Below are 24860 nucleotides of genomic sequence, written 5' to 3'. Positions count from 1 at the left end.
GCCCAGGGAGGCAGCTTATCCCTCTCTGGAGATTCCAAACAACAGTGACCCCACCAGGAGTTGTTTCCATGTTCTACTGTGAACTTATTTCAAGGTTGAACTGTGTTTAATTTTCATCTCCAGACACTAGATCTCCTTTTATCTTTGTCAAACAGATGGGACTGCATTCTGTTTCCAATGGGTACCTTGGAACCCTTGCAGTGATCCAGTTCCCCCCAGCCCTGCTCCAGATGCACAGTACAAGAAACAGCCCTTACAGATCAGATCAGCAGCTCTGCTGCTCTTTGATTCTTTAGGAGCTTCTTGTTTGAACTCTTACCTAAATAACTGTCTTACTCTTGACCCAAATAACTGTCCCCATAGAGTGGCCTTTAGAGGTGTCTGTAGTGTCTAAGGTAAGTCTTCAAGAACTATGCCCAGGACCAAGGTCCCTTCCATGCTTCATCCCTTCTGTGTGATATTTTTACACATCGAGGGGCCATATTATAATTTGGTCTCAGCGTTGCACTGGGAACTTGCAGCAGTTCAGTTTCTGTGGCGATTCCCAAGTTTTTCACAGAGATGGACTCTCCCATGCTCTGCATTTGCCCCATGCACTTCCTGTCCTTGGCTCTCCAGGCTGCAGCTGGGAGCTCTGCCTGGGCTCCTCCAGCTCCCGGCTCTGCTGCCCCACCCGGCCTCCAGCACCAGAGGTGCCTGGGGGCGGTGTCTGGCCATGTCTGTGGTGCTCACTGGCTGCCCCTCACTGTTACAGGCTTGTCAGCACCGGTGCCCAGAGGCAGGAAGGGGAAGAAGACAAAGAACCAGATGCTGCTTCCTGAGATAAAGAACGCAGACTGGCTCGCCACCTGCAACCCCGAGGTGGTGCTCCATGATGACAGCTACAAGAAGCACCTCAAACAACACTGCAACAAGTGAGTCATAGAATCATGGAGTGGTTTGGGTTGGAAGGAGCCTTAAGGAACATCTTATTACATTACCCTGGCCAAGGACAGGGATACCTTACCTGATCTCAGGTTGCTCCAAGCACTGTCCAACCTGTCCTTGAACAGGGATGGGGTAGCCACGGCTTCTCTGGCAACCTGTGCCAGGGCCTTACCACCTTCGGAGTGAAGAATCTCTTCCTAACATCTAATTTAAATCTCTCCTCTTTTAGTTTAAAACCATTCCCCCTTGCAGGAGCCCACATTGGCTCATGGAAACAGTGGGCTGAGGGCCTATAGTGTTGGGAGGGTGGGAGGGAGCTGTGAAGGGCTCACAGCCTACAAAAGATCACCATGCTTCTACTGCTGGACCGCCCTTATTCCCCTCCAGCTCGTGGAAGCCATGTCCTGAGCAGCGAGCCTCCAGTCAGCGGGTCACAGGGCTGGGCAGCGTGGCATGACACTGCATGGTCATCCTGCTTTATGGAAGTGGGTCCTTCCATGTGGGAAAACACAGTGTTGAGCAGGTTTCGCTGGCTTTGCTGACCTCTCTGCCCCCCGGGACAGGGTTCTGCTGCGAGTGCGAATGCTCTACTACCTGAAGGCTGAAGTACTGGGGGAGGCTGCGGATAAAGCCTTTGAGGGCACCCCTGCCAGGTAGGGACCTAATGGTGAACCCCTGCAAGGCTTCTTGGGCTTGAGAACTGCCACGGGTATCTGACCCCGCCACATCTGGGCTCTCTGCAGCTCCAGATGAATCAGACCCCAGGTCTTCCTCAGGCAAAACTTCACCCTCAGGCAGCCACCCTGCCTGTGCAGAGACTGCAGCCAGAGCAGCCCTGCTGAGGCAACTCTGAGTCTGTACCACCAGCCTGGGGGTGGTGGGACTAACAGGGACACCCTGCAGGAAAATGATTCTGTGCTGCTTGACAAATGGGCCTTTATCCAAAGTGGGAGTCCACAGAGACTGCTCCCAGTCTCAGGGCCAAGCCTCAGAGCAGAGCATGCCCCATCGCTGTGGCCTGCAGTCCCTCCCAGCACTGGGAGCAGTGGGACCCACAGGCTCTATAATGGCACTGAGCCTGCAGCCTGCCAACTCTTGACCTTTCTGCAAAGACTCAGCTCTCAGTGCTTCTCAGAGAAGCATGATATGCTGAGCTTAAAAGCTTAATTTCCCCAAGAAGGGGCTGCTGCCTTCCCCAGCACGATTCCATCAGCACCAATGTATGTGGGGAGACACTATCTTTTGAGGTTGGTAGGTGTGAAGTGTTTTACCCCTAGAGATGCGGTTCAGGTCAGACGGGATCTTCAGTCCTCTGAAGAGGACTTGAGTGGGGAGGGTGGAGAGAGGCTGGAGGCACCCACTGCCCTGTAGAAAGAGGAGCAGGAGGGCAGCAGCTTGTGATGGAACCAAAGCTCCAGCTCTTTGACCTCAGGAAGATGTGTATCCATGTAATGATGGGGCCCCAGGCCAGTGTTCATTAGCTGTCCCCAAGCCAGCAAGCGACGGCTCCTGCCTCCCCATGTCCTCCTGCCTCCCCCTGTCCCTTCTGAGCAATGCCCAGTGTCCCCAGTGTCTGCTGAGGGTAGGAGAGGGGTGTTCATACCGTGTCTGCCACAGGGAACTGGATGTGCTGCTGCCAGACATTGACTACGTGGAGATCCCCGTGGACTGGTGGAATGCCGAAGCCGATAAATCCCTGCTCATCGGCGTCTTCAAGCACGGTGTGTAACCCAGCTGTCGGGTGGGTGCTGGTGTATGGGGGAATGAGGACCTCTGGTGCTGGATGGGATGTCGTGTCAGTGCAAGGGACAGAGCCGTGGCCACACTCCACAGCCACACAGGGCCAGGACAGCTCTCCTCAGGTGCCAGCAGCATGTTTGGGTGGGGAACAGGCACCCCATGGTGCCCAGGGTGGCCATGCCAGATCTCGTGGTAGACTCTGGTTTGCCAGGAGCAGTGTGCACTTGCTGTGTGAGGGCAAGGAGAAAGGCACAGGTCTTTTCTTGGCCTTGTCATGGAGTCTCGGTGCAGCTTCTAGGAGACACGGGGCTGTTTGCCCCAGCTGCACCCTGTGTGGTGTCTGTGCTGCTGCTGGGTGGGATGGGGAAGCTGACCTTTCCCTTTGCCTGCTGCCCAGGGGCTGCAGAGCCGTTAGCAGCTTTTGGGAAAGTGTGTGAATTTCTGGGAGTGAGAATTACTCTCTTGGTAGCACAGAGGAAGTGAGAGTCAGGTGGGGAGTCAAGTGGGAAGCTCAGTCAGGAGTCCCAGGAGTAGGAGGCTTTTGTGAACCAGGCTCAGGCCTTGCTCTGTGCTGTCTGTCTGTCCTGGGTGTGGCAGGTTACGAGCGGTACAACGCCATGCGGGCAGACCCAGCGCTGTGTTTCCTGGAGAAGGTGGGCATGCCAGATGAGAAGCTGCTCTCTGCCGAGCAGGGCGTCAGCGATGGGGCACAGGATGCTGCTGAAAGGTGGGCAGGGGATGGAGCCGAGCTCTCACAGCAGCCTGGCTCTCTCCTGGGGCAGTGCAGTGGAGGGAGGGAGCAGGCTGTGCTTCTGAGCACAGAGGGGAGGGCAGAAGGGAGCTGGTCCCCAGTATGAGGTGGAGAGATGGCATGAGCACCAATTCTTTGCTTCTTGGTACTGAGAACTGGCACAGCCATAGGGGCTGTGCTGCCACTACCAGGGACTGTTAACTCTCTCACCTAGGGGCATCGTGGAAAAAGAAGAGAACAGTGGAGAAAAGCTGGAGGGGCTGTCAAAACAGGAGGTGAGTGGGATTCATAGTGTTAAATACATATCTGATGCTGCCCAGCCTGCCCTGTGGTGCAGGCTTGGCTCCATGAGCTTTGCTGCGTGGCAGTAGGGAGCTAGTCTGGTCTGCCTTGTCTGCTAGAGCTGGTCTGCCTTGTCTGTGTCCCATCTTGTGTGCATTGCTTCTGCTCCCTTGAGCACAGCTTCTGCTGTGCTTCTTTGTGTTACCTGTGGGCATGGGCAGCATCTTCTTTGTGAGGAGCTGAGGGGTATTGAGGGCTGGGGATGCCCAGGAATGCTGGTTCTCAGTCTTGGTTGGCTTCAGGAGCCACATGGAGCCCTGGCAGAGGAGTCAGGGATGTCCCAAAAGAAATGGCTTTGGGGGAGAGGAAGATCAGGGAACGAGGCAGCACAGGAGAGTGCAAGGGTTGTTTGAACAGTGGAGGCAGTCACACTGCAACTGTCCTGAACAGTGGCACTACAGCCTCTGTTGCTGGGTGATCTTTCCCTCCAGGCACAAAATGGCCTCTCTGAGCTGTCACCTCTGAGCACAGCCAGCATCTGCAGCCCAAGAGCACTGGACATATTACCCTGCCCATCCCACCACCCTGCACCCTGCCAAGGATGGGGAGGCTGTGGGTGCAGGGGGTTCAGTGTGGGGTTGAGCCCTCTCTGATCGTTTCCTTTTGCAGGACATCGTGGCTGCTGGGGTGGGTGAAGCCAGTGAGAAGCGGGACGAGCCAGCGGCAGGTGAGGCCATGTCTCCTGCAGTGTGGTCCATGGCTTCCCAGGATTTGATGTGGTACAGCCGAGCCTGAGTGCCACCCCAGGCACTGCGTGGTGGGAGGAACACATTGTTGGGCTGGAGGGACATGATGCTGCTCTGTGTTAGTTGTGAGGCAGCTCAACCTGGACAGGAGCCCTCATGCACAGACTCACAGGTGACCCATGGATAGGCCCTGTGGCAGGGCAGACAGGGTTCCAAGTGATTCCAGCCAAAGCTACCCAGGATAACTGGAAGCCATTAGTCTGCTCTTCTCCATACAGTTGCCTTCATGAGATGAGCATGTGAGGTCTCTGTAGTGGGCAGTGTTGGCACATGCCATGGGATGGCTGGCCCCACTGCTGAGCAGGGAGCTGCAGTCTTCTCCCATGCATGTCCTGGCCTGGAGCCATCATTCCTACCCCGATCTCAGCCTCTGGACTCTCTCTCTGAAGGAAGCTAAGACATGGTGAGGCTGTGAGCTAGCAGGCCCAGGGATGGTCACATGGCCCCCTACTGATGACTGTGATTGCTCATGCTCCCCATGGAAGGCAGAAGGTGGGAGGAAGCTCTTTGAGCTTGCCAGAGGATGTGGGAACCTGTGGCTTTGCGTGTGTGCTAAATACTAATGTCCTTGCTGATGTTTGAAGCCCAGGATGGCTCCGACTCAGACAGATCCTGCTGGCCTGTCTCCTCTGCTCTCACGGCCAGACTGCGGCGACTCGTCACTGTCTACCAGCGCTGCAACCGCAAGGAGCTGCCTCCCCGGCCCGAGATGCTGGTGCCTGGTAACCATGGCTACTGGCTGCAGGATGAGATGTTCCGGAGAGCCTCTGAGATGGACTCGGTGAACAAAGAAATGCAGAAAAGGTAATGCAGCAGAGGAGCCTTTACAAAGCTGATTTAGCCCACTTGAATTCCTTGGCCCCCAGAACTGACCCAGGTAAATGTCACCAGAGCTGTCTGTGCTGCCAGCTGTCTAGGGCATGGAGTCACATGGGTCATTGCTAGGTAGGGAACATGCTCTGAGCCATGGGAGCCTTGCTGCTCCAGCAGCCAGCCCAGCCAGGAAGCAGCCTCCACTGCAAACTGGAGTTCATGGGTAGCAGGTGGTGATACTGAAAGGACATGAGGGGACAGCTTTTCAGGGTCAAGTCAGCCTCAACAGAGGAGAGTTTTGACCCTGGGACACACTGTGGATGAGAATGACAGATGAGCACTGTCACAGCCCGTGACAGTGCCCTTCCAACCTTTGTGGCTCTCACATCACTGGCTTTGCCTCCTGCTCATGGCCTCTGGAGCGCAGTGGTGACATACCCTGGTTGTGCTGTGCTCCTATTTCATTTGTGTCCCAGGAAGTGGGAGGGGGTTGGGACTGTCCCAGCACCCTGAGTGCCTCTCTGCAGCCATTGGGAGGGTGTGCACAGGGTGATGCTGCTGCTGTTGCTGCCAGTATCCCATGCCACCCTGGGACTGGGACTCTCTGTGGTCACCAGCTCTCAATGGCTTTGCCTTCTGTGAACCTGTCCCTGCAGCAGGACCCCACGTAACCACATGGCATGTGTGCTGCCTTGTGCTCTGTTCTTGGCCTCCTTGTGTAGAAGCTGCTCCAGCCACCTTCCCTTTCCTCTTGTTCTGGACAACTTCTAGTTGTACCTTGCCCTCTTTGAGGTGGGGGCATCAATGGTTGTGCTGTGGACATTACAGCAGCCTCGTATCTCCCGCTCCTTAATTCTCTGGGCTTTTTGTAGGGGAGATTGCCTTACAGGAATTTTCCACTAGCCTTTAATTTGAGGCCTTTTGAAAAATTCACCATTGAGCTCCTTGATTTGGATCATTAATATATGTATTAATTAACTTTCTTCTTGTTCTCATTTTTTAAATGAAACATGACTGCAGCCCCTGGGAACAGGGATGGCAATGCTGGCCCAGGTGTATTTTGGGCAGTTGGAGAGTGCTGTGGGTGTTGTCACCCTGTCTACTTTCCTTTGACATGTCTCAGCTGCTTGCTGGTGCTGGCTCAGAGCTGCAATTCAGAGGCTGAGATTTGACTGGAAGCTTTCTTCAGGCCTCAGTGCTCCACTTCTTCTGTCCTTGCCCTGCTGTGTGCACCCAAGTCTATTCTCTGTGTCTGTTTCTCTGGGCTCTGCCTGGGCCAGTATTTGCCCAGGACACTTCATCATCTGTGTCCTTTGAGTGGTCCCCACAAGGTGGAAGCTCAGAGGGTCCAAGCCAGCATGAAAGTTGTGTTCTAAGAGTGCTGTGACTGAACTCCTCCCTCACCACTGCTGCTCTCCTTTGCTGGGGAGGGGGTGACCCTCAGGAGTCCACAGGAGTCAGTAAGGTGGGTGGTGTTTGTTACTGGGACCCTTACAGCAGCAAGCCCCAGTCTCAATTTCCCTCTGGAAGAGGCTGGATGAGAACTATGTCTGCATATCTTTCCTTTGTAATTCCTGGTACAGAGAACTGACCTTTCTATGGATGTCAAACAGCTTGATGTAGCAGGAAGGGAGTAGATGGTATAGGTTTGTGCCTCCCTGTTGGCAGCACAGCCCAGAGCTGCACTCAGGGATTTATTGAAGCAGCCAAGAGGGTTTTTCAGCAATTAGTTGAGTGCTAGAGGGCCTGTGACCTCTCCTCCTCCCTGTGCACCAGAGGGCAGAGTATCTTGTGCTGTGGTGGTCTCCCCAGTGTGCTCCTCCTGACACCTCCCTCAAAACTGTTGGTCAGTAACTAGACAGTGCTCTCTGAGCCTCTCTGCCTGGTACTTTGCCTGTTCTGGGCCCAGAACATGTCTCAGTGGTGTTCCCAACTCCTCTGTGCTCTACAGGTGGACCAGGAGGGAGCAGGCAGACTTCTACCGCACTGTCTCCTCCTTTGGGGTTATCTATGACCAAGAGAAAAAAATCTTTGACTGGGCCCAGTTCCGAGCCATCTCGCGACTGGAGAAGAAGACGGATGAGAGTCTGGAGAAGTACTTCTACAGCTTTGTGGCCATGTGCAAGAATGTCTGTGGTCTCCCTTTGTGGAAAGAGGATGGTGAGTGGAAATTGCATGGCCTATGGAGGGATACTGGTAGGTCATGTAGAAGGGATCCCTCTGCTCTCGTGGAGCAGGAAAGCAAGGGAAGAGCTTCAGAGACAGTTGGAAGCAGGGAGACAGTTGGCAGGCCATGGGCTTGCAGCAGTCATGCATTTCTGGCTGCCTTGTCCCCACCACGTAGGGCCTCCCTGGCACAGTGGGAGGGTAGAGCAGCCCTGTGGACTCCTGCCCCTGCTCTCACAAACCTCTTGGAGTTCTCACAGGAAATCACAACCAGTTTTATCCAAGAGAGCAACCTCTATATGTGAGAGACAAGTTGAGAAGCAGCACACACAAAGCACAGCTGCATGCTGAAGCTGGGGGTTTTTTGGGTGAGCTGTATTGCTGCTCTCCAGGCGTCCCTCTGCTGCCATTGGACAAAGTCCCCTCCATCCATGCCTGTGCTGAGTGTGAAGCTCTGCTGCACGATAACTGGAGCCTGGATCCACTGCAGGAGGCTCGGAAACCGTGGTCGATACACAGGGCATTTGTTTCTTTGAGTGCTCTGCAGAGGTCCTACATTGGCACCAGACAGAACATGACAGATGAAAAGCTCCTTGGAGGCTATTTAGGCACAAAGTGATTTGTTTCCAACAACAGCAGAAAACATTTTGCCTCAGATCTGTCATGTAGTCTGGTCTTAGGCACAGTTCCTTGTGTGTGTGTGTGTGTGTGTGTGTGTGTGTGGTGCCTTAGGTAGGTGTTCTTCATCAGCAGAACTACATGAGCTGCCCTTCCCTGACAATGGGCTGAAGGGCTACCAGAGGCTCAAAGTGCTGGGAGCAGGAGGTTTTACTCCCTGTGTCCATTTGGTGGGATATGACTGGAAGGTACTGAGACTGGAAAATGAGGCCTCAATGGTGGCTACAAGTACTGGCCCCACCTCACCTGCAGTATGAGCAAGGTTAAAACTGAGCTTGCTTGTTACTCCTACCAGCCCAAATAATGTGTCCTTGGCTTTGCTGTCCCTGCTGCAGGTCCTCCAGACCCTGACATCTACGTGGAGCCCATCACGGAGGAGCGTGCTGCCAGGACCCTGTACCGCATCGAGCTGCTGCGGAAGGTGCGCGAGCAGGTGCTCAAGTGCCCCCAGCTCCATGAGCGCCTCAAGCTGTGCCAGCCCAGCCTCTACCTGCCCGTGTGGTGGGAGTGTGGCAAACACGACCGGGACCTGCTGATTGGCACTGCCAAGCACGGCCTGAACCGCACTGACTACTACATCATGAATGACCCCCAGCTGTCTTTTTTAGACGCATACAGAAACTATGCCCAGCATAAAAGAACAGGGCTCCCAGGCCCAGAAACCCTGTGCTGCCTTTACCAGCCTAACTCCAAACTCTACAGTTCCCCCGTGTACAGCCAGATGGACCAGTCCTGTGAAACCCTGGAGAACGAAGCCGAGAGTCACATCAAGCTAGAAACTGTGGACAGCACCATGTCCCAGGCTGGGGGCAGCCCACTGGACGCACACTGTGAAACATTCATGTCTGAAGTCCGGGACATCATTTCCAGTAACTACGACGAGAGCTCGCTGCCGGACTCTCTGGTGTGCATGATGTACGATGAGAAGGCCTGTCCCAGTGAGCAGAGCTCCCTCGCCAGGGACAGCCCAAGCTGCACAGATGTCGGAAGCAGCGTTGCCAAACTCTCTGAGGGCAAGCTGGAGGGGGATGAGGATCCGTACAGCTGCGATGCAGATGCCATGAGAGAGATTCCCTTCCTAGAGGGTCTGCAGGTGGTCTCTGACCAAATGGACAATCAGAATGAGGAAGCTGAGCCTTCACCTTCTACCCCTGAGAGCAATCCTTCACAGAGTGCCCCAGCCAAACTCAGCAAAGGCTTGGAACAGAAAGGAGCACTTGCCAGCCCAGCAACAGGGCTGGCCGAGCATGGCACCATGGAAAGGGTCCTAAGTGTGGGGCTCTACAGTCCCAGTCTCCATAACTATGAACTAAAGGTTCCTCCTGAGCAGAGGTTCATCAGTCTGCTGCAGGAGAAAGGATTGGAGGCAAAGTCGGGGCCAAGTCAGAGCCACAGCGAGGAAGATGAGGAGGAAGAAGAGGATGATGATAACTCTGAGGCAGCAGCAGATGCCGTGGAAGGCTTGAATGGTCCCAGGACCAGGGCTGATTTTGACCCCGAGGCTCATGAACTGGGGGGTGAGGAGCAGAGCTCTGGTCTTCCCACACCTGAGGACACTTGCCCAGAAGATGTAAATGGCGAGAGGGAGTCCCTGGGTCTGGGGGAGCCCGGGGCAGAGGTCAGGGAGGACTGTGGCTTGAATGAGGAGAGCACCCAGCAGCACTCACCGGGCCAGGTTCAGAGCCAGCCCTTCAGCCTGCCCACACCTCTGCCTCAGGGGGAGCCTTGCAGGGCAGAGGCCTCCTGTGTCAGAGGGGAACCCTTGGGGCAGGGTGCTGAGGGGCAGACAGACTGCACAGAGACCCTGCACCCTGAGCCTCAGGGCATAAAGCAAGAAGAGTGTGAGAAGAGAGATGACAGTGAGAAAGTCAGCAGCAGCCAGAGCCAAGGTAATGTCCTGGGAGTTCCCTCAGGTTCACAGTCATCTCTGGCTATGGTGGGAGGGACCTGCAGAGCCTCCCTGCAGAGCCAAACCTTGGGGCTGCCCAGCCTCCCATCTGTAGGATCTGAGGTCCCTTTAGCTGTTGCAACTGGGAGCAAAAGGTGTTGGGGGCTGCATTTGCCAGTAGAGCTGACCAGAACTCTCCACGCTGAGCCCCAGCAGCCCTTCTGCTAAGAGCATGCCATGGAATTCAGGATGTCTTTCCCTTTCTGGCACAGGGCACTGCCTGTTGAGCAGCTCCCTTTGGAAAATCATATGCCCTCCTTCTCGCCCACCTGGGAATGGCCACGCATGGGGGCTACTGCAATTCAAGCCCCCCAAACTCAGCTCAGGGGAATTATGTTCCTTCCTGAGTAGCTCGGGCTGCCTGCTCTGGTCCAAGTCTGCTTCTTCTCTTGGAGACTTGGGGACTGTTTGGGACTTTTGTGGAGCTAGCTGGGCATTGGGGTGAGAATGTGTAAAGAGATACTCCCCGACTCTAGACAAGAAGAAAGGCAGGGTGGTGGTGGGTTCTATTCTCCCTTGCTTTTTTAGATGGTCCAGAGAAGTATTTGGTGGAAGAGAACAAGAATTCTGCTTCTGTCCTGCCCGGGGAAATTGATGATCTTCAGGATGCCCGGGCACCAACCATTGCCCAGCTGCTGCAGGAGAAGACGCTTTACTCCTTCTCAGAGTGGCCTAAGGTGAGGTTCAAATGAACACAGTTTGTATCAAAGTGTTCCTGGGTACCCCTGGCCAGCAGTGGCTCACACAGCTCCAGCTCTGCCTCTTGCTTCTCTGTACACCCCATTGGATGCTCTGGCCAAGGTGCTCTTCCCAAGCACCTGTGCCATGGAGATGTTTGCCCCCAGAGCAGTTCCTTGCTGAGCAGAGATCACCTGGGCTGGGCTTGACTTTAATTCTGAGATGTCATACATGGGTCACTCATTCCAGTTTTAGCTTACCACCATCCAATTCTGTTTGCAGGACCGTGTGATCATCAACCGCATTGACAACATCTGCCATGCCATCCTGAAGGGCAAGTGGCCTTCCTCCAGCCAGCAGTTTGAGGCACAGAGCCTGCTGACAGCCCCAGCCATGGCTAGCAACACTGGCAGCAGGAGCAGCTTTACTGAGTCAGAAGCCCCTGATCCCACCTTCAGTAACGGGGTCTTAATGTCACGGGTACAAAAGGTGAGGGAGGACCTCAGGCAGAGAAAGGCTTAAGAGTCTGGGGTGAGACATTGCCCAGAAGTACTCAGGAGTCTCCCAAGTGGGCCCTCTTGGTGCCAGTTGGGGTGTATAACACATGGCTTAAGCCACTTGGTTCCCTGGTGATAGCTTCTGGAGAGTGCCCCGTGCTCTCAGCCCTGCTGCCCTCCTAGGAAGGCAGCTGCTGTTGGCAGCTCCACAGCTTCTGTGGCTCTAGAGGTGCTTCCAGAGTCAGCACTGGAGCACCTGACATGGTCAAAGGGGATATCCCACTGGTATCCCAAAGGAAGGGGTGCAAGGAACACTGCACTGTCAAGTCCCCAGCTCCCAAGTCCCAGTGCCCCAGTCCCCAACAGTCACATTGGACAGACAGGAGCTGGTGGCCTGGGGCCCCAGCAGCTGGCAGAGCAGCCATGATTATAACACCTTGGGATATCTGAGTGTGTGCGAGGGTGCTCCTGCACCACCCCCATACAGGGAAAGAGATGTGATATGCCCAGGGAAAGGACATCCCTCAGGGCTCCTTGGAGAGGCAGGGACGACCATTAGCTCAGTGCTGGTGTGAGAAGCTGTGGTCCCTGGGCATGGCAGGAGCAGCTGTAACCCTCTGTGGCTTTGCTACACACAGGAAGGTTTCCTGAGCCCTGCCTTTGCAAAAGATGAGCGGAAGCACAGGAGACCCTATGAATTCGAGATGGAGAGAGATGCCAAACAGAGGAGCCTGGAGCAGCTGGCAGCAGCCCATGTCCATCCACCCATTGTGCTGAACGGCTGGCGCGAGGCAGCGGTGGACTTGTCCAGAGGCTCTGATGGGTCCCCAGGGAACTCCTCTCCTTTCCCCCTGAACACAAACATGCCCAAACTGGGGACCATGAATGCCCTCCAGAGCTCCCTGGGCATGGACTTGTCTGGCATCCTACAGGCAGGGTTAATCCATCCTGTCACTGGACAGATTGTAAATGGCAGCCTCCGAAGAGACGATGCTGCCATGAGGAGGAGACGAGGCAGGAGAAAAAATGTTGAAGGGATGGACCTCATCTTCTTGAAGGAGAGGCCTCTTCCAAACAGGCTGCAGGTGGGTTGATGCTCCCTCCTTTCATATGAACCCAGTGGAGTCAGCATAGTTTGGTTGATGGCCCAGCTTGCCCCTCCAAGCTCTGCTGCCCATGACACTGCACAGCTTCCTCCAGGACAGCTCGGTTTGTGCAGGACCAAGCAGGAGTAGATACTGCAGGGAGGAAGGGAAGTTATTCCTCTGGTTTACAGCACTCTGGAGTGTTTGAATCCTTTTAAACATTATCAGAAGCAGCTGTCCCACCTTCAGGAAATGCTTAGGTTTAGGGAAAATGAGGAAGACAAGATCCTACTACCCCCTTTCGCCTTCTGTCCTGGGATCCACACAAAGAATAGAGTAAGACCAGTGCCTCTAGACCACTTTTAGCAGTGATCTGAGGGGAAGTTGGTCTTCCTGGTGATTGGAGTGTTTCCTTGTGAGTTCAGAACCATCTCTCAGCTCTCTCTGCCCTCCCTACCACCAGTGCTGGGGATGGAGTGGAAATGTAATATGGTGGTGGGTGGTCATTTAAGGAAGAGGCACTGGGAGTATCTGGATTAGTCTGTGTGATGGGAGCAAATGACCTGCTTTAGGAGCTGTGCTTCTTGCGGTGCACATGCATCACTGCACACTGCTGATGGGCTGTCCCTGCTCCTCCTTCCACGGCAGGATGTTCAGGAAGACCAGCCACAGCCCCCTCAGAACAGTCCCCTCCCTGATGGGCCGATTGCAGCTACCTCAACTCCACAGCCAGTCCCAGCTGCAGGCAGCCAAGAGAAGGCTGTCCCGAATAAGAGTCTCCTTGACTGGCTCCGGCAGCAGTCTGACTACACACTCGATGTCCCCAGCTTTGGCACAGTAAGGGTGACCTTCAATGGCACGTGTGTGTGTGTGTGTGTGTGTGTGTGTGTGTGTGTGTGCCTGCCTTGTGTGTTGCCCTTTGTGTTATGTTTTCTCTTGTAATATGATTTGGGGTGTTCATTGGTGCTGTTCAGGGATTCATTACATGTTTAAGAGGTGAGCACTATTCCCCTGTACAGCAACAAAAAGCACTTGCTGCTGGAGAACTCCTCTCCTTTCCCCCAGGAGACAAACATGGCCAGACAGGGGACTGTCAGTACCCTCAGGGCTCCCTGGGCATGGACCTGTCTGGCATCCTTTAGGAGCTGAGCCTGTTACCCAAGGTCAGTTCTCCAGCTGCAGTGCATCTATCTGCCCAGTGCACAATGTGTTCCAGAAGTGCCAGGGATGGACGGGGACAGAAATGAGAAAATGGATTTGAGGTGCTCAAGGTCTGTCTATGTTGTTCTTTTTCACCTGGAGTCATTATAGGCAGTGCTGTTGTACTAAATAAGGTTCCCAGGCAAGAAAAAACCTGCTCTCTTTAAGAGCCAGACCAAAGAGGCTGTGTTGGAGGCTGACAGGCTGTGGCCATGTGGCCATGGATGCTCTCAGAAAGCAGTGGCTCAGAGTGAGGTGCACAATGTGTCGGATTCTTCCTGCTCTCTCATAAACCTCCCCCTCTTGGTTTCACAGGTTGGTTTGCTACAGGTTTCAGCTTATTTAGCCTGTTAGACCATGTGGTAGGCAGAGCACAGGCCATGAAACAGAGCAGGAAGAAATGTGGTGGTAAAACAGAAAAGACTCTGCATCTTGGTCCTGAAGGATCATGTGCCTGAGGCAGGGGTGTATTTCCTGGAGCTTGAAGTATAGGCAAGACATTAGCGTTTTAAAGCTTGTTAGAGATGAGAGGTGAGGAGCCCAACATCTGCCCAGCAGGATGGCGTTTGCTTTTCAAAGTCCAGAGATGCATCCAGCTGTGTGCCCAGGGCCAGACTCACAACACCCTTGTCTTCCAGGGAGGTGCTGGAGCCTGCCCAGTCTGACCATGCCTCTGGTGAAGCTCTTGCTCCCAGAAAGCCCCAGGCCAGCCCTGCAGGATCTCTTCTCTCCGTGTAGGATGGATTGAGAGGGGCTTTGGGGTACTGCAGTAGCTCTGTTCAAAGGATGAACTGCACTCAAGGTTTTTTTCTGACTCTCATGAATCCGCGCTGTCTGAGTTGTTTGTTACAATGCTCCATCCCTGCAGGCACATCGACAGTGGGTGTGCAATGACTTGGCTGTAACTCGGTAGGTTGCAGTTCCAGAGGGCTCTGATCCCAAAGAAACATGGTGCAGCATCTCTGTGGTGAAAACAGCTAAAAGAGGAAGGAGACACAGCACAGCTGAGCTGGTGAGAAGCAGGTGGCTGTATGAGAGTGACACACACAGACCTGTTCTCTCTTTGCTGGCTGTATGCAGTGTCCTGTTTACAGATGCATGTATAAGAACCTGCAGTGTCAGGAGTGGAGGGGAGTTAGAAAAGGCTAAAGCGCTCTAAGTGGGGTACACTGGAGACCCCTTTATATCAGTTTTGCTCATTTGAGAGCTGGTCCTGAGGCATGGACCAGTTTGTGCTGCTCCTGCCCCAGCCTACAGGGATTCCCTGTCCCTCGAGAGCCCATCCATGCTGCTCTTCTGCAGGGCTTGTAGCCAGCCAGGCTCATTAAGCCATCTAGTCTCATTAACATTGTCTTGTTTGCACTCCAGAATTTTTCAGACAAGCCCAAGCAGAGGAGGCAGCGCTGCAAGGACCCTAACAAACTGGACATTAGCTCTCTGACGGGAGAGGAGCGAGTGCCGGTGGTACATAAGGGTACCGGACGGCGGGTAAGCAAAGGCCTCTTCTGTGCTCTGCCCTCAGTATACCAAAAAGGCTTAGCAGACTTTGAGCTCGCCTGTTGGGGAGATTTAATCCAGAGAAGCCTATGGATGAGACAAAAGTCTGAAAGAGGTCTCTAATCTACATTATCCTGTGATACATGTGTGCCCAGGGACATGCAGACCTGTGAAATAAGTGACTGTCCGTGTGAAGTAAGGGATGTGGGAGTGTAGTCCCTTGCCAGGGGGCACAGACCCCTCAGTGGCAATGGGGTACAGCCTTTGGCTTTAAAGCCACCCTCAGCACAGTCCTGTCATGTGCCTCCCATCCTGGATTTGATTGTTCCCCTTGAGTTCATTGCAATATGCCACAAATTGTAACATTGCCATGCAAATACCTTTGGTTTGTTCCTCCTTATGAGGTACAGGCCAGAGCACACCAATACCCATCCCACTGCTGGGCTTGTAGAAAGTTGAGGGTTGGAAGGGCTTTTTCTTGCTTTCTGAGCAAGGAGCTTGGATTTACTCATCTGCAGTTTAATCTCCAGGGCACTGATGTTCACCTCTGTGAAAAAGAAGGGGTGTTCAGGAGTACTTTGCACCGAAATTAGTTCTTAAACACACCCAGGACTGTACAAGGTCAGAAGGTGATGTGACATTAATCACATCTCAAAGCAAAACTAAAGAGTGAGGCAGAAAGGTTGTTTCAGCCACATCTGTGTTCCCCTTTGTTATCCCCATGCTGGCCTTTCCTAGGTGAGTTGGGGACCTTGCCAGTTCTAAATATGGCTATTACTGAAGCTCTGTCCCCATCACTGGTACCTGGGAGGGCAGTGGGCTGGGCCACAGAGGCTGAACCTGCCTTTTCTCCCTGAGCTGTGTGTCACCAAATCCTCAAGAAAGGCAAGTGTAGCAAGGCAAGAGTCTCCATCCCAGCCAAATTGCAGCCCAAAGCAAGAAGCTAGGGGAAGTGTAATCATATTTTTTGTATTATTTTACATAACTCTCTCTGCAATAGAGGTCATCCTTCTGCTGTGTTTTATAGTTAGGGGGAGCCACGGCACCAGCATTGAAGGAATTGCCAAGGTGGCTTGATGCAAACTTGGAGTATGCTGTTGCAGCTGACTGGGCTGACATTGTTAAGCTTTCAGTAAGTTAGAGCTTTTGGAGAAATCTGTATCATGTCATCTTTTTTTTTTCCCTTCCCCATCCCCACAACCTTTCTCCAGTGAGGATCTGGGAGCTGCGAGGCAGGCCCCGGGCTGGGCGTGTGGGAGGGGATGGCTGCAGCACCGGGGCAGAGTGGGAGGTTGGGCCGTGCCCAGCCCCGTGGCCAGGCCACAGAGAGGGGGCCCAGTGCCCTGGGAGCGGGGCTCAGCATGCCTGGCTGCAGAGCCTTGGGATGCCTGGGGTACCAGGGGCAAGAGGAATGCCCTAGGAGCTGGACAGAAGGGTGTGGACAGAACATTCTCATGGGTCAAATTTTCAAAAACACCTCTAGTTGATGCTTTTCATCAGCTCCTGTGAGCTCTGCCTGCACAGCCGTGGACCCACCGCAGGCCCCACAGGTCACCAGGCCTGAAGTGTCAGACACAGGCAGGGAGAGGGGCAGGATGGAGTCTCCTGTGCCACATTCATCCACCTTGTCCATCCACCAATCCCTGCCCTGGTGTGTGGCAGAGCTTGTGGAGGAGCACTCTCCCCTCCAGCATGCATGACACTGCCAGATCATCCTGCCCTGCCCCACGGGCTGGCCTTATCCAGACTTCTCCCTGTAGTCCCTCTCACCTGCTGCCTGGTTTAGGGCTGCAGTGGTTTGTGTGACAGCCTTGCAGAGGGCTGGAGGGTGAATCTGTTGGTGAATCTTAGAGGTTTGTAGTGCTCTCAAATTGGTTTTTCCTTAGCGCTGGAGATTTGACATGGTCTGTCCCACTGCCCAGGAAATGGCTCCATGTCCAGGCTGGCATCGGGGCCCCATCTGGGCAGCCAGCCCTGGGTGAGCTGACAGCTCTTCCTTCCCCTGACTTGAGGGGACAGTCTCTTTGCCACAGAAACCACTGTGTGCCTGGCGCTGCCTGGGCACCTCTCCTGTGCCCTGCTCCAGTGGCTGCATCCCCATGATCATTCCCATCCCATGGACACTGAGCTTTTGGAGAATGCATACCCATCCTGGCAGGGGAGGGATGCAGAAGGATGGCCAGCAGCTCTGGGCTCTCAGGCCAGCAGGAGCTGGGGCTGGCTGCCCCACAAAGCCCAGGGGCACTCATGGCTCTGTGTAGCTTCTCCCACATGTCAGTGGGAGATGCTCCCAGAAGGTTCTCCCTCCTTGGGCAGGTGCTGTGCTGAGCAGACTGCCAGGCACATCTAATTCACATTTCTGCACTACAGATGTCAACAGGAAATACTTTTCCTACCTAAATTTATTATTTGAAATGGTTCAAAGAGTGGTGATATTGATACCCAAGGGAACCACAAAGGGAAATGTTTAAATGTCTGTGTTGAGGATGCTGAAAACAGGAGTCTTAAACTGTGCTGTGGATCCCCCCGCAGTGCTCTGTGTAACCAGATGGTCTTACCCACTTCTGGCTGCTGTGTTTTGGTCCCATGTCTCTTCTGTCAGAAGAGCTTTTTGAATGCTCCCTGGCATCTCCATGAAGCTCTTGACGAGGAACTCCTCAGACAGCATGCCCACTCTCTGTGTCATCCCATTAGCTTTGCTGTCCTGCAGAGCATTGAAAATTTGGCCCTTCCCATCTCTAAGAGGATTTTTTTACCTGTTGCTGAAGGCACAATTAGAGCTGGGCAGGGAGCCGAGTGGGCAGCTGACACCACGCTGCCCCAGTGCTTCTCGTGCTGTGAGCAGCTGGTGCTGAGGGCTGGGGTGAAAAACAGGGTAAAAAACATGCTTCCTCCTCCCCTCCCTGAGCATTTGAGAGTGCAGGATCCTGCCAGGGTGGAGCAAGGGTGTTCTGCATTTGGCAGCATCTCTTGGGGAAAAGTTGTGTGTACATCTCAAATTCCATATCATGTAGACAAATATTTCTGTGCCAACACCATCTGGGGGACACAGATGTGGGCACGGACAAGCCAGATTCCCTTTGCTGCAGTAGTAACTGTCGGGTGTTCTCTGTTATGTCTCATTTTCAGGGCTACTTACCCGAAAACAAATTCAATCGCATCCTCACCGAGCCTGTGCTCCGGGACACTGGGCCGCGACGGAGAGGGAGGAGGCCCCGGAATGAACTCCTTAAAGGCCCTGGTGTTGTAGCAGATTCTTCTTCTGGAATGGGACCACTGTTCATGAATGGACTAATTGCTGGGATGGATCTAGTGGGACTTCAGAACATGAGAAATATGCAAGGGATCCCTCTGACCGGGCTGGTCGGGTTTCCTGCTGGCTTTGCAGCAGTGCCCTCTGGTGAGGATGTGAAGAGCACCCTGAGCATGTTGCCCATGATGCTCCCGGGCATGGCGACCGTACCCCAGATGTTCGGTGTGGGAGGACTCCTCAACTCCCCAATGACCACAGCTTGCACTGCGATTGCTGCGACTTCGTTAACAAGCACAACGAAAGATGGCACAGCCAGCACTGAGAAAGCCAATGAGGAGAAACAGGGCAGCCAGGATGGGAAAAAGGAACCTCTCGCTGAAGATAAGCCTGGTCCTAGTTCATTTTCTAATCAGACAGAATCCGCAATAACTACCAGTAGTCCTGTAGCTTTTAACCCATTTCTTATCCCAGGGATGTCTCCTGGACTGATCTATCCCTCCATGTTCCTTTCCCCTGGCATCAGCATGGCGCTGCCTGGCATCCAGCAAACCAGGCACTCAGAGGTGGCAAACCTGGAGAGCCAGAAGCGGAAGAGGAAGAAAGCGAAAGGGGAATTAGCAAATCCAGAGCCAGAAACTGTCTCACTGCCGGAAAAAGAAGCTGCAAACAGTCAAAACTGTGTGCAGCAGAGCCTGCCAGTGGGGGCAGAAAAGGAGCAGGACGGACCAGCAGAGGAGGAGCGCCAAGCAGCTCATGATACCGATTAAATCTTTTGTTTCATTGAAAGAAAAACACAAAAAGATTGTGGCTTGTGAGTTTCTTATCCCATAAACTCTTTGTTACTTCCCCTTCCACCCTGCTCCACCTTCATAAACCTGTGTTTCCATGAGTAATATTATCTACCTAATTCCCTGTCAGAAAAAACTGGTGACATACTACATGTTAATAGTTGCAGGGTCTTGCCACTTTATTAGATAAACAGTGTTGTCTAGCTAGTATGGGAGGCACCGAATTCTCATTCTGTTTTTCCAGTCGATCATCCCAGCTGACAATAGCAAATCCAGTACTTGGTCACCCCCCGCAAATTGCTCACTCCTTTGAGAAGAAAAAGCAGCAAAAAAAAACAAAAGCAAAAGCAAAGTGTTTATCTCTTGGTGTAACACACAGACAAGGGTATTTCTGTCTACAGCAACACTGAACGAAAAAGCCTATATTTGGGCTAAAAGCACAGCTATAGTAAGTGCTAATGTGTATTTTTGATTTAAAGTATTTCCCTATTTTATCATGGTTACTAGAATAGTAGTATAGACAGAAGTATATAACTAATAATTGAAAATGCATATATTCATTTCTTTGAAAGGAAAAGCATAACTGGTAGTGATATAATTTCTTGATCATCCCCACCTCAAAGGTTTGGAGACAAACTGCAGAGAGTGAAAAAATGATGTAGACATTCTTTTGTGTTTTTTAAAACCAACGTTTGGTTTTATGTTATGTGGAATTTAGTTGCCCTTTCTTTGGTAGTTACAAGAACTTTCCAGCTTGGGCTGGAAAGGTTTTGCACACTTGCATGACTTTTCTAGGGTTACCGTATCTGTAGCAGCCAGTTCCTTCATCATTCTGCTTGTCTTCAGTTCTCCTCTCTGGCATTAGTTCTCAGCTATGGCATTACAGGTGCTCTAAAGGTATTTTTTCCTAGCCATGAACAGACCACACTGATTTTAATGCTCTTATGTGACCACTTAGGCTTTCTGAGTTTTTATATTTTCCACTCCTTACCCCAGAAGCGGCGTTCTTTCAGCAAACACGGAGAAGGCCGTAGGCCAGCCTCCCTCCTTGGGGAGTCCTCTGAAAAGGAACCTTGAGACTTCCAGAGCCTGAATTTCTTACTTTCTAGTGGTGGACTGTGAAGAGATGACTTTGTCTTCTTCCCATTCCGTTTGCTGTTGAACAGTATTTCCAGTCCTCCAAATGATTTCAGCATCTGCATTTCAAATGGACAGGTTTTAATGCTGCCAGCCCCCCACTCCACCTCTGGGTACTGAGACTCCTCCACAGGCAACTCTGATTTCTCCTTCCCTTCACTCCTTTAATTCTTCTTTCTTTTGGGGTTGTTCTTACTTGCAGCTCATGGTCTGAGAATTGAATAAAGCCACAGTGGTGCAGCAGTGAGTGAAGGGCAGGCGGGGAGGGAGTTGGAGTGTGCTACTCATCAGTTTCACACTTGGTTGTCACAATTTACTGTATTTTTTACTTTTTTTTTCCTGTTGCAGTTTTGCTAATTTATCGGATGGTCCAAATGTTTTGACATAACTATTTCAGTTTGCATTATTTATTTATGATGCTTTTTGTCATTGTCTTTTATACATTTGGGATTATAAATTATGTACATGTTAAAATTAGCATCTCAAAGAAGTCTGTTACCCGTGGTCAAAAAACCAGTTGGTTTATATTTTCGCCAAATTTATTCTGAGTTTACTGGATTGGATGATTTTTTAAAAGGATTTAGCCAATCATAATGCAGTTCTCCTCCCCCCCAATAATTGTGGTCTATTTAATAACATTCTTGTAGCATAGATACTGTATCACTGTCGACAGATTTCTTAGAAATGCTGCTATCTCTATTTAACTAACATTTTGTTCAGTTTTTGCCTCCAGTGGAAGCAGAAAGGTTTTTTTCAGCTGTTAAATCCAAAATCAATATAATTTATTTATGTAAAAAAAAAAGTCACGATTGATATATTTTTGAACCTTTTAAGTACTAACTTTGTTTTTATTCAGTGGAAGAACATGTACTTGCCCTAAATCCTTAAAATACAAATGCTATAAAACTTCATATATCTTCAAAGCCTTACTGTGAATGGATACAGAAATCTCTTCCAAGTCCATTTCTTGTTACGGGATAATTTTTCCAGGGTTACACACATAAGGAACAGGGTCTAAAGTGAAATTTATTTAATTAGCCAGCATGCTCTATACCTTGTTCTTCCTTAGCACACATGTATGCTACGTCTCTGGGTGTTTAGGCTTCTCTTTGCTACTTTGTGACCCTTTTGCAACCCGATATACTCTGTGGATTATTTAGACTGTAAGGCATTAAGTGGCTGCTTCTTCTTTTCCATCATATCCCAAACAAACGCCAAATTTTGACTGGTTTTCATGGCTATTCACACACATACATCCTTCACGAAATGTGCTAACAAAATAAACTGTCTGTGCTCTTGAACATGGATAAAAAGAAAAATATTTAAAAGTCAGATTTTTATTTTTTTAATTTAGTGACTAGAGGATGCTTATCTTTCAGACTTGGGAGAGCCTTGCTACAGATGTATATAATTTTTTTCAGCAAATATATGTGAATGCTTAATTCACGTGACTCAGTGATAAACGTGACTTGCCTTTTTCTCAGCATGATCCCCTTGAGAAGCTGTTGAAAACAGTGGCCTGGTCGCTGCTCTAGGCTGCTCCTAGTGCCCTATGTGTTACTCTGCTGCTCACTGTGAGGGGGCGAAGCCACAGTTCCCACAGTGCCCTGGGTGAACTTGCCAGCCTGAGGGAGCTCATGTTCCACATGGGTTGCAAGATGCCAGGAGCAGCCCAAGCTCCAGGGCCAGTTGAAGCACAGAGGATGCACAGGGGCTCTCTGCTGACCTGCTTTTTCCACAAGGGTGGGTGGAAGTCCAGAGGCCTCCACAGTTATCACACACCCTCCCCACCCTCCAAGCAGTTACACCCCTTGCCATGTGCACAGCCCCTCACAGCAGGTGGGGTACTGGGGGTGCTAGGCTCCTCTCCTGTGCTTCCTGTACTTCCAAGTTTTGTGAAATGCTTGTCCTAAATCTCTGTGTAAGGATCTCAGGCTTTAGCAAAGCAGGCATTCGTCAGTGTTTCATCAGAATGACGTGCAGGACGAGCTCCATTCTTCCAAGATTCAGGAAAAAAGACACAGAGTAAAAGCAATGCTTTTACTGCTCCACCTGCCCTGTGTAAGCACCTTGTCCTGGTATTTTGTTGCTCCTTTGGGGAAGAAAAAGAGAAAAGTCCCCCACAGAAAAGACTGGCAAAATGGTATCGTGAACTATGAATTTCCAGTTCCAGAGTCTCTCTTTAAAATCTGGCTCGACACACTGCAGCCTTGCACCTCGGCATCCATAATGCAGGATATTTGCTGGCAGAAGCTGCAGCAGGAGGGCCATGGAGGAGCATGTGCTGGCTTTGAGCTGTCACATCAGTGGTAGCTGGTCCCTGTCTCTTCAGACAAGGTGTGCTACCCGCTGCTGGCAGTGAGTGGATGTGGTGGAGGATAGGCACTGTGGGCACAGCTTGCTCCCTATTGTGTTTTACAGGATACAAGTGCCCCTTCCTGGAGAGAGTGAGTAAAACAGGCACAGCTGCACATCCCTGCTGTCCTTGCCTGGTTTTTATCTGACAGGAAACAGAGAAGTCTCATCACACATTTAGATAGGATCTCTAATTCCCTTTATGGTCACAAAAAGGGGGGAAGAATTTTCCTCAGCACTGAGCCATGGTTGGGGGAACTTTACCTACCCCAGGTGCAGATGTCCCCACTCTGGGCTCTTGACAGTTACAAGAAAGGATTTGGGGTTGGAAATCTTGGCCAGCAGTGAGCAGAAGGCAGTTTCTCTAATGACATCTGGTTTGCATTGAAACTTGAGCTTTTCAGTGCAGTTTTGTTCCTCACCTCTTCAGGAGCCACTTCAGCCCCAAGGGCTCTGGAGCACGGGCTGAGACACAAGATCAAATGTGAGGAATCTCCTCACATTTTACAACCTCAAAGCAATTTCCAGGCACTACACTACAGGTAAAGCCCCCAAATTCTTCACAGCCTGTGTGGCAGTGCCCAGCTGCCCATGGCAGCCATGCTTGGCCATAGGCACCAGACAGGCAGGCAGTGCTGCCAGTCCTGCAGAGCAGCAGCTCTGGAAAAGTGGAGTGAAGTACAGCTTCTCTCTCAGTCCCCTTCCCATCAGTCTGCACAGTGTGCCCTGTACCTTTTGGCAGCAGGCCTAGGAACATGATCCTCACCCTCCCACACGGCTTTTAGGGATGCTTGTTGTTTCATGGTGCTCCCAGGGGTGGCTGGAGACCATCAGTGCAGTGCCATAGGTGGCACTAATTCCTGAAGAATCAAGATTTCACCTCAAGAGGTATAAAACAATGCAAGATCTTCAGCTCAAGCAGAAGATCACTCCTACTCCCCATGTGGCCTTGTTCTCCCTCCAGTGGGATTTTAATTAATGAACAACTCCATACAGCACCACTACCTGGTTCCATTTGCCAGTGGTCTGGATGAGATGTGACGTTACTGGTTTAACTTGGAACTCAGTCCCAGCCTGCCTGAACACATCAGTTCAGGCAAGCCCAGCATGAGCCTTCAGAGGGTTTCAAGAAATACCAGTGTTCTTGACCTGTTGCAGGAGCAGCTGAGGGGAGTGAGAGCCATGGCAGATGCTCCTGCCTCTCCTCTCTCTGGGCTCCTGCCAAACACTGGTTGTCAAGTTTCTCAGGTGGCTGTGCTATAGCACAGGGAGACATTGTACAGGAATTGCCTGTATTCTTTGGAAAAAAGAAATTTTAAAGGAAAACCTCACAGTGTCTTTTTTCCCCTCCAGAAAAGGACAGAGATTCCTGATAGAGGAAGAGATGCACAAAGAACAAAGCTCGGCTCACCTAGAGGAAGACACATCTCTGGTCTATAACACATAAATAAGCCTGTGGGACCCAAAGCCTCAATACCCCAAATGAAACACATTTCCTATCTGCTTATGACAGGCAGTTTTCCATGCTCTTATGGCCAGTATTTTCTAAAGAGATTTTGATGTTTGATTAAGGCTGTTTTTTATGGAATGTTGGATTAAGGCTGATTTTTATGTTTTGGAAAGCACGGAGCTGATCTGATTCTCTGTGAGGGACCGGCCCCACCAGCCTGTGGATCCCACGAACTGATCCTTGCACTTTGCAGAAGGGCACTTTCAAGAAAACTAACCCCAGGATCTCTGAGTGGGGTCGGAGGTCGGGGCAGGGCAGGGGCTGCCGAGTGAGCGGGTGCGGCGGGGCCGAGTCCTGAACGCGCCTCTGAGCATCCTCGCATCGCCGCAGGTACCGGGGAGGGGGATCCGCCGCAGCCGCTCCGGGCGTGCTCCGCGTGTTCTCCGTCCCGCGCCCTCCCAGCAGAAGGGAGGTGCTTCAGGTATCCCCCAGTGACAGGCGAGTTCAGAGCCCTGTTCCCTATCCCCGAACCAGCTGCGTGACTCGAGCCCCTTCCAGAGGTGCGGGAGCCGCTCCCCTGCCCACGAGGGCGGGCGGTGTCCCCGTGGCGCTCCCTAGGGCGCTCCGTCCATCGGCGCCGGTTCCAGCGGAACTGGAACCTGGAAATGCTGTGAGCGCCCGCCGCGACCGGGATCGAGGCGGCGCCGCGCACGAGTGACGGGGAGCACGGCCGCGGCCCAGGAGTGGGGCGGCTTCCCGGCCCCGCGGGGGGGGTGCGCGGGGCCCGGAGGCCGCCGAGAAGATGCTGC

At 52.2% G+C, this 24860-nt stretch overlaps 1 protein-coding gene across 8 annotated transcripts in view; it reads left to right on the top strand.

The window, feature by feature from the left end:
* The window catches only part of CHD6 (chromodomain helicase DNA binding protein 6), a 92240-nt gene extending 70662 nt beyond the window's left edge, over positions 1-21578 (top strand). For 4 of the 8 annotated variants that reach the window (XM_053958174.1, XM_053958172.1, XM_053958173.1 and 1 more), the window contains exons 23-38: positions 755-914; positions 1491-1580; positions 2545-2648; positions 3265-3394; positions 3633-3693; positions 4370-4427; positions 5091-5310; positions 7271-7479; positions 8499-10052; positions 10640-10788; positions 11072-11278; positions 11925-12371; positions 13020-13208; positions 14940-15059; positions 16096-16200; positions 18198-21578. In XM_053958174.1, the coding sequence (XP_053814149.1) occupies positions 755-914; positions 1491-1580; positions 2545-2648; positions 3265-3394; positions 3633-3693; positions 4370-4427; positions 5091-5310; positions 7271-7479; positions 8499-10052; positions 10640-10788; positions 11072-11278; positions 11925-12371; positions 13020-13208; positions 14940-15059; positions 16096-16200; positions 18198-19088 (4694 nt within the window). In that variant the 3' untranslated portion in view covers positions 19089-21578. The remainder of the gene's footprint in view (positions 1-754; positions 915-1490; positions 1581-2544; positions 2649-3264; positions 3395-3632; positions 3694-4369; positions 4428-5090; positions 5311-7270; positions 7480-8498; positions 10053-10639; positions 10789-11071; positions 11279-11924; positions 12372-13019; positions 13209-14939; positions 15060-16095; positions 16201-18197) is intronic. The other 4 variants (XM_053958178.1, XM_053958177.1, XM_053958175.1 and 1 more) reach the window with 2 other exon arrangements.
* Positions 21579-24860: the final 3282 nt, after the last annotated feature.

Source organism: Vidua chalybeata, chromosome 17 (assembly GCF_026979565.1).
Source record: "Vidua chalybeata isolate OUT-0048 chromosome 17, bVidCha1 merged haplotype, whole genome shotgun sequence".
Classification (NCBI taxonomy): domain Eukaryota; kingdom Metazoa; phylum Chordata; class Aves; order Passeriformes; family Viduidae; genus Vidua; species Vidua chalybeata.
This window is presented reverse-complemented; position numbering and strand designations above follow the sequence as displayed.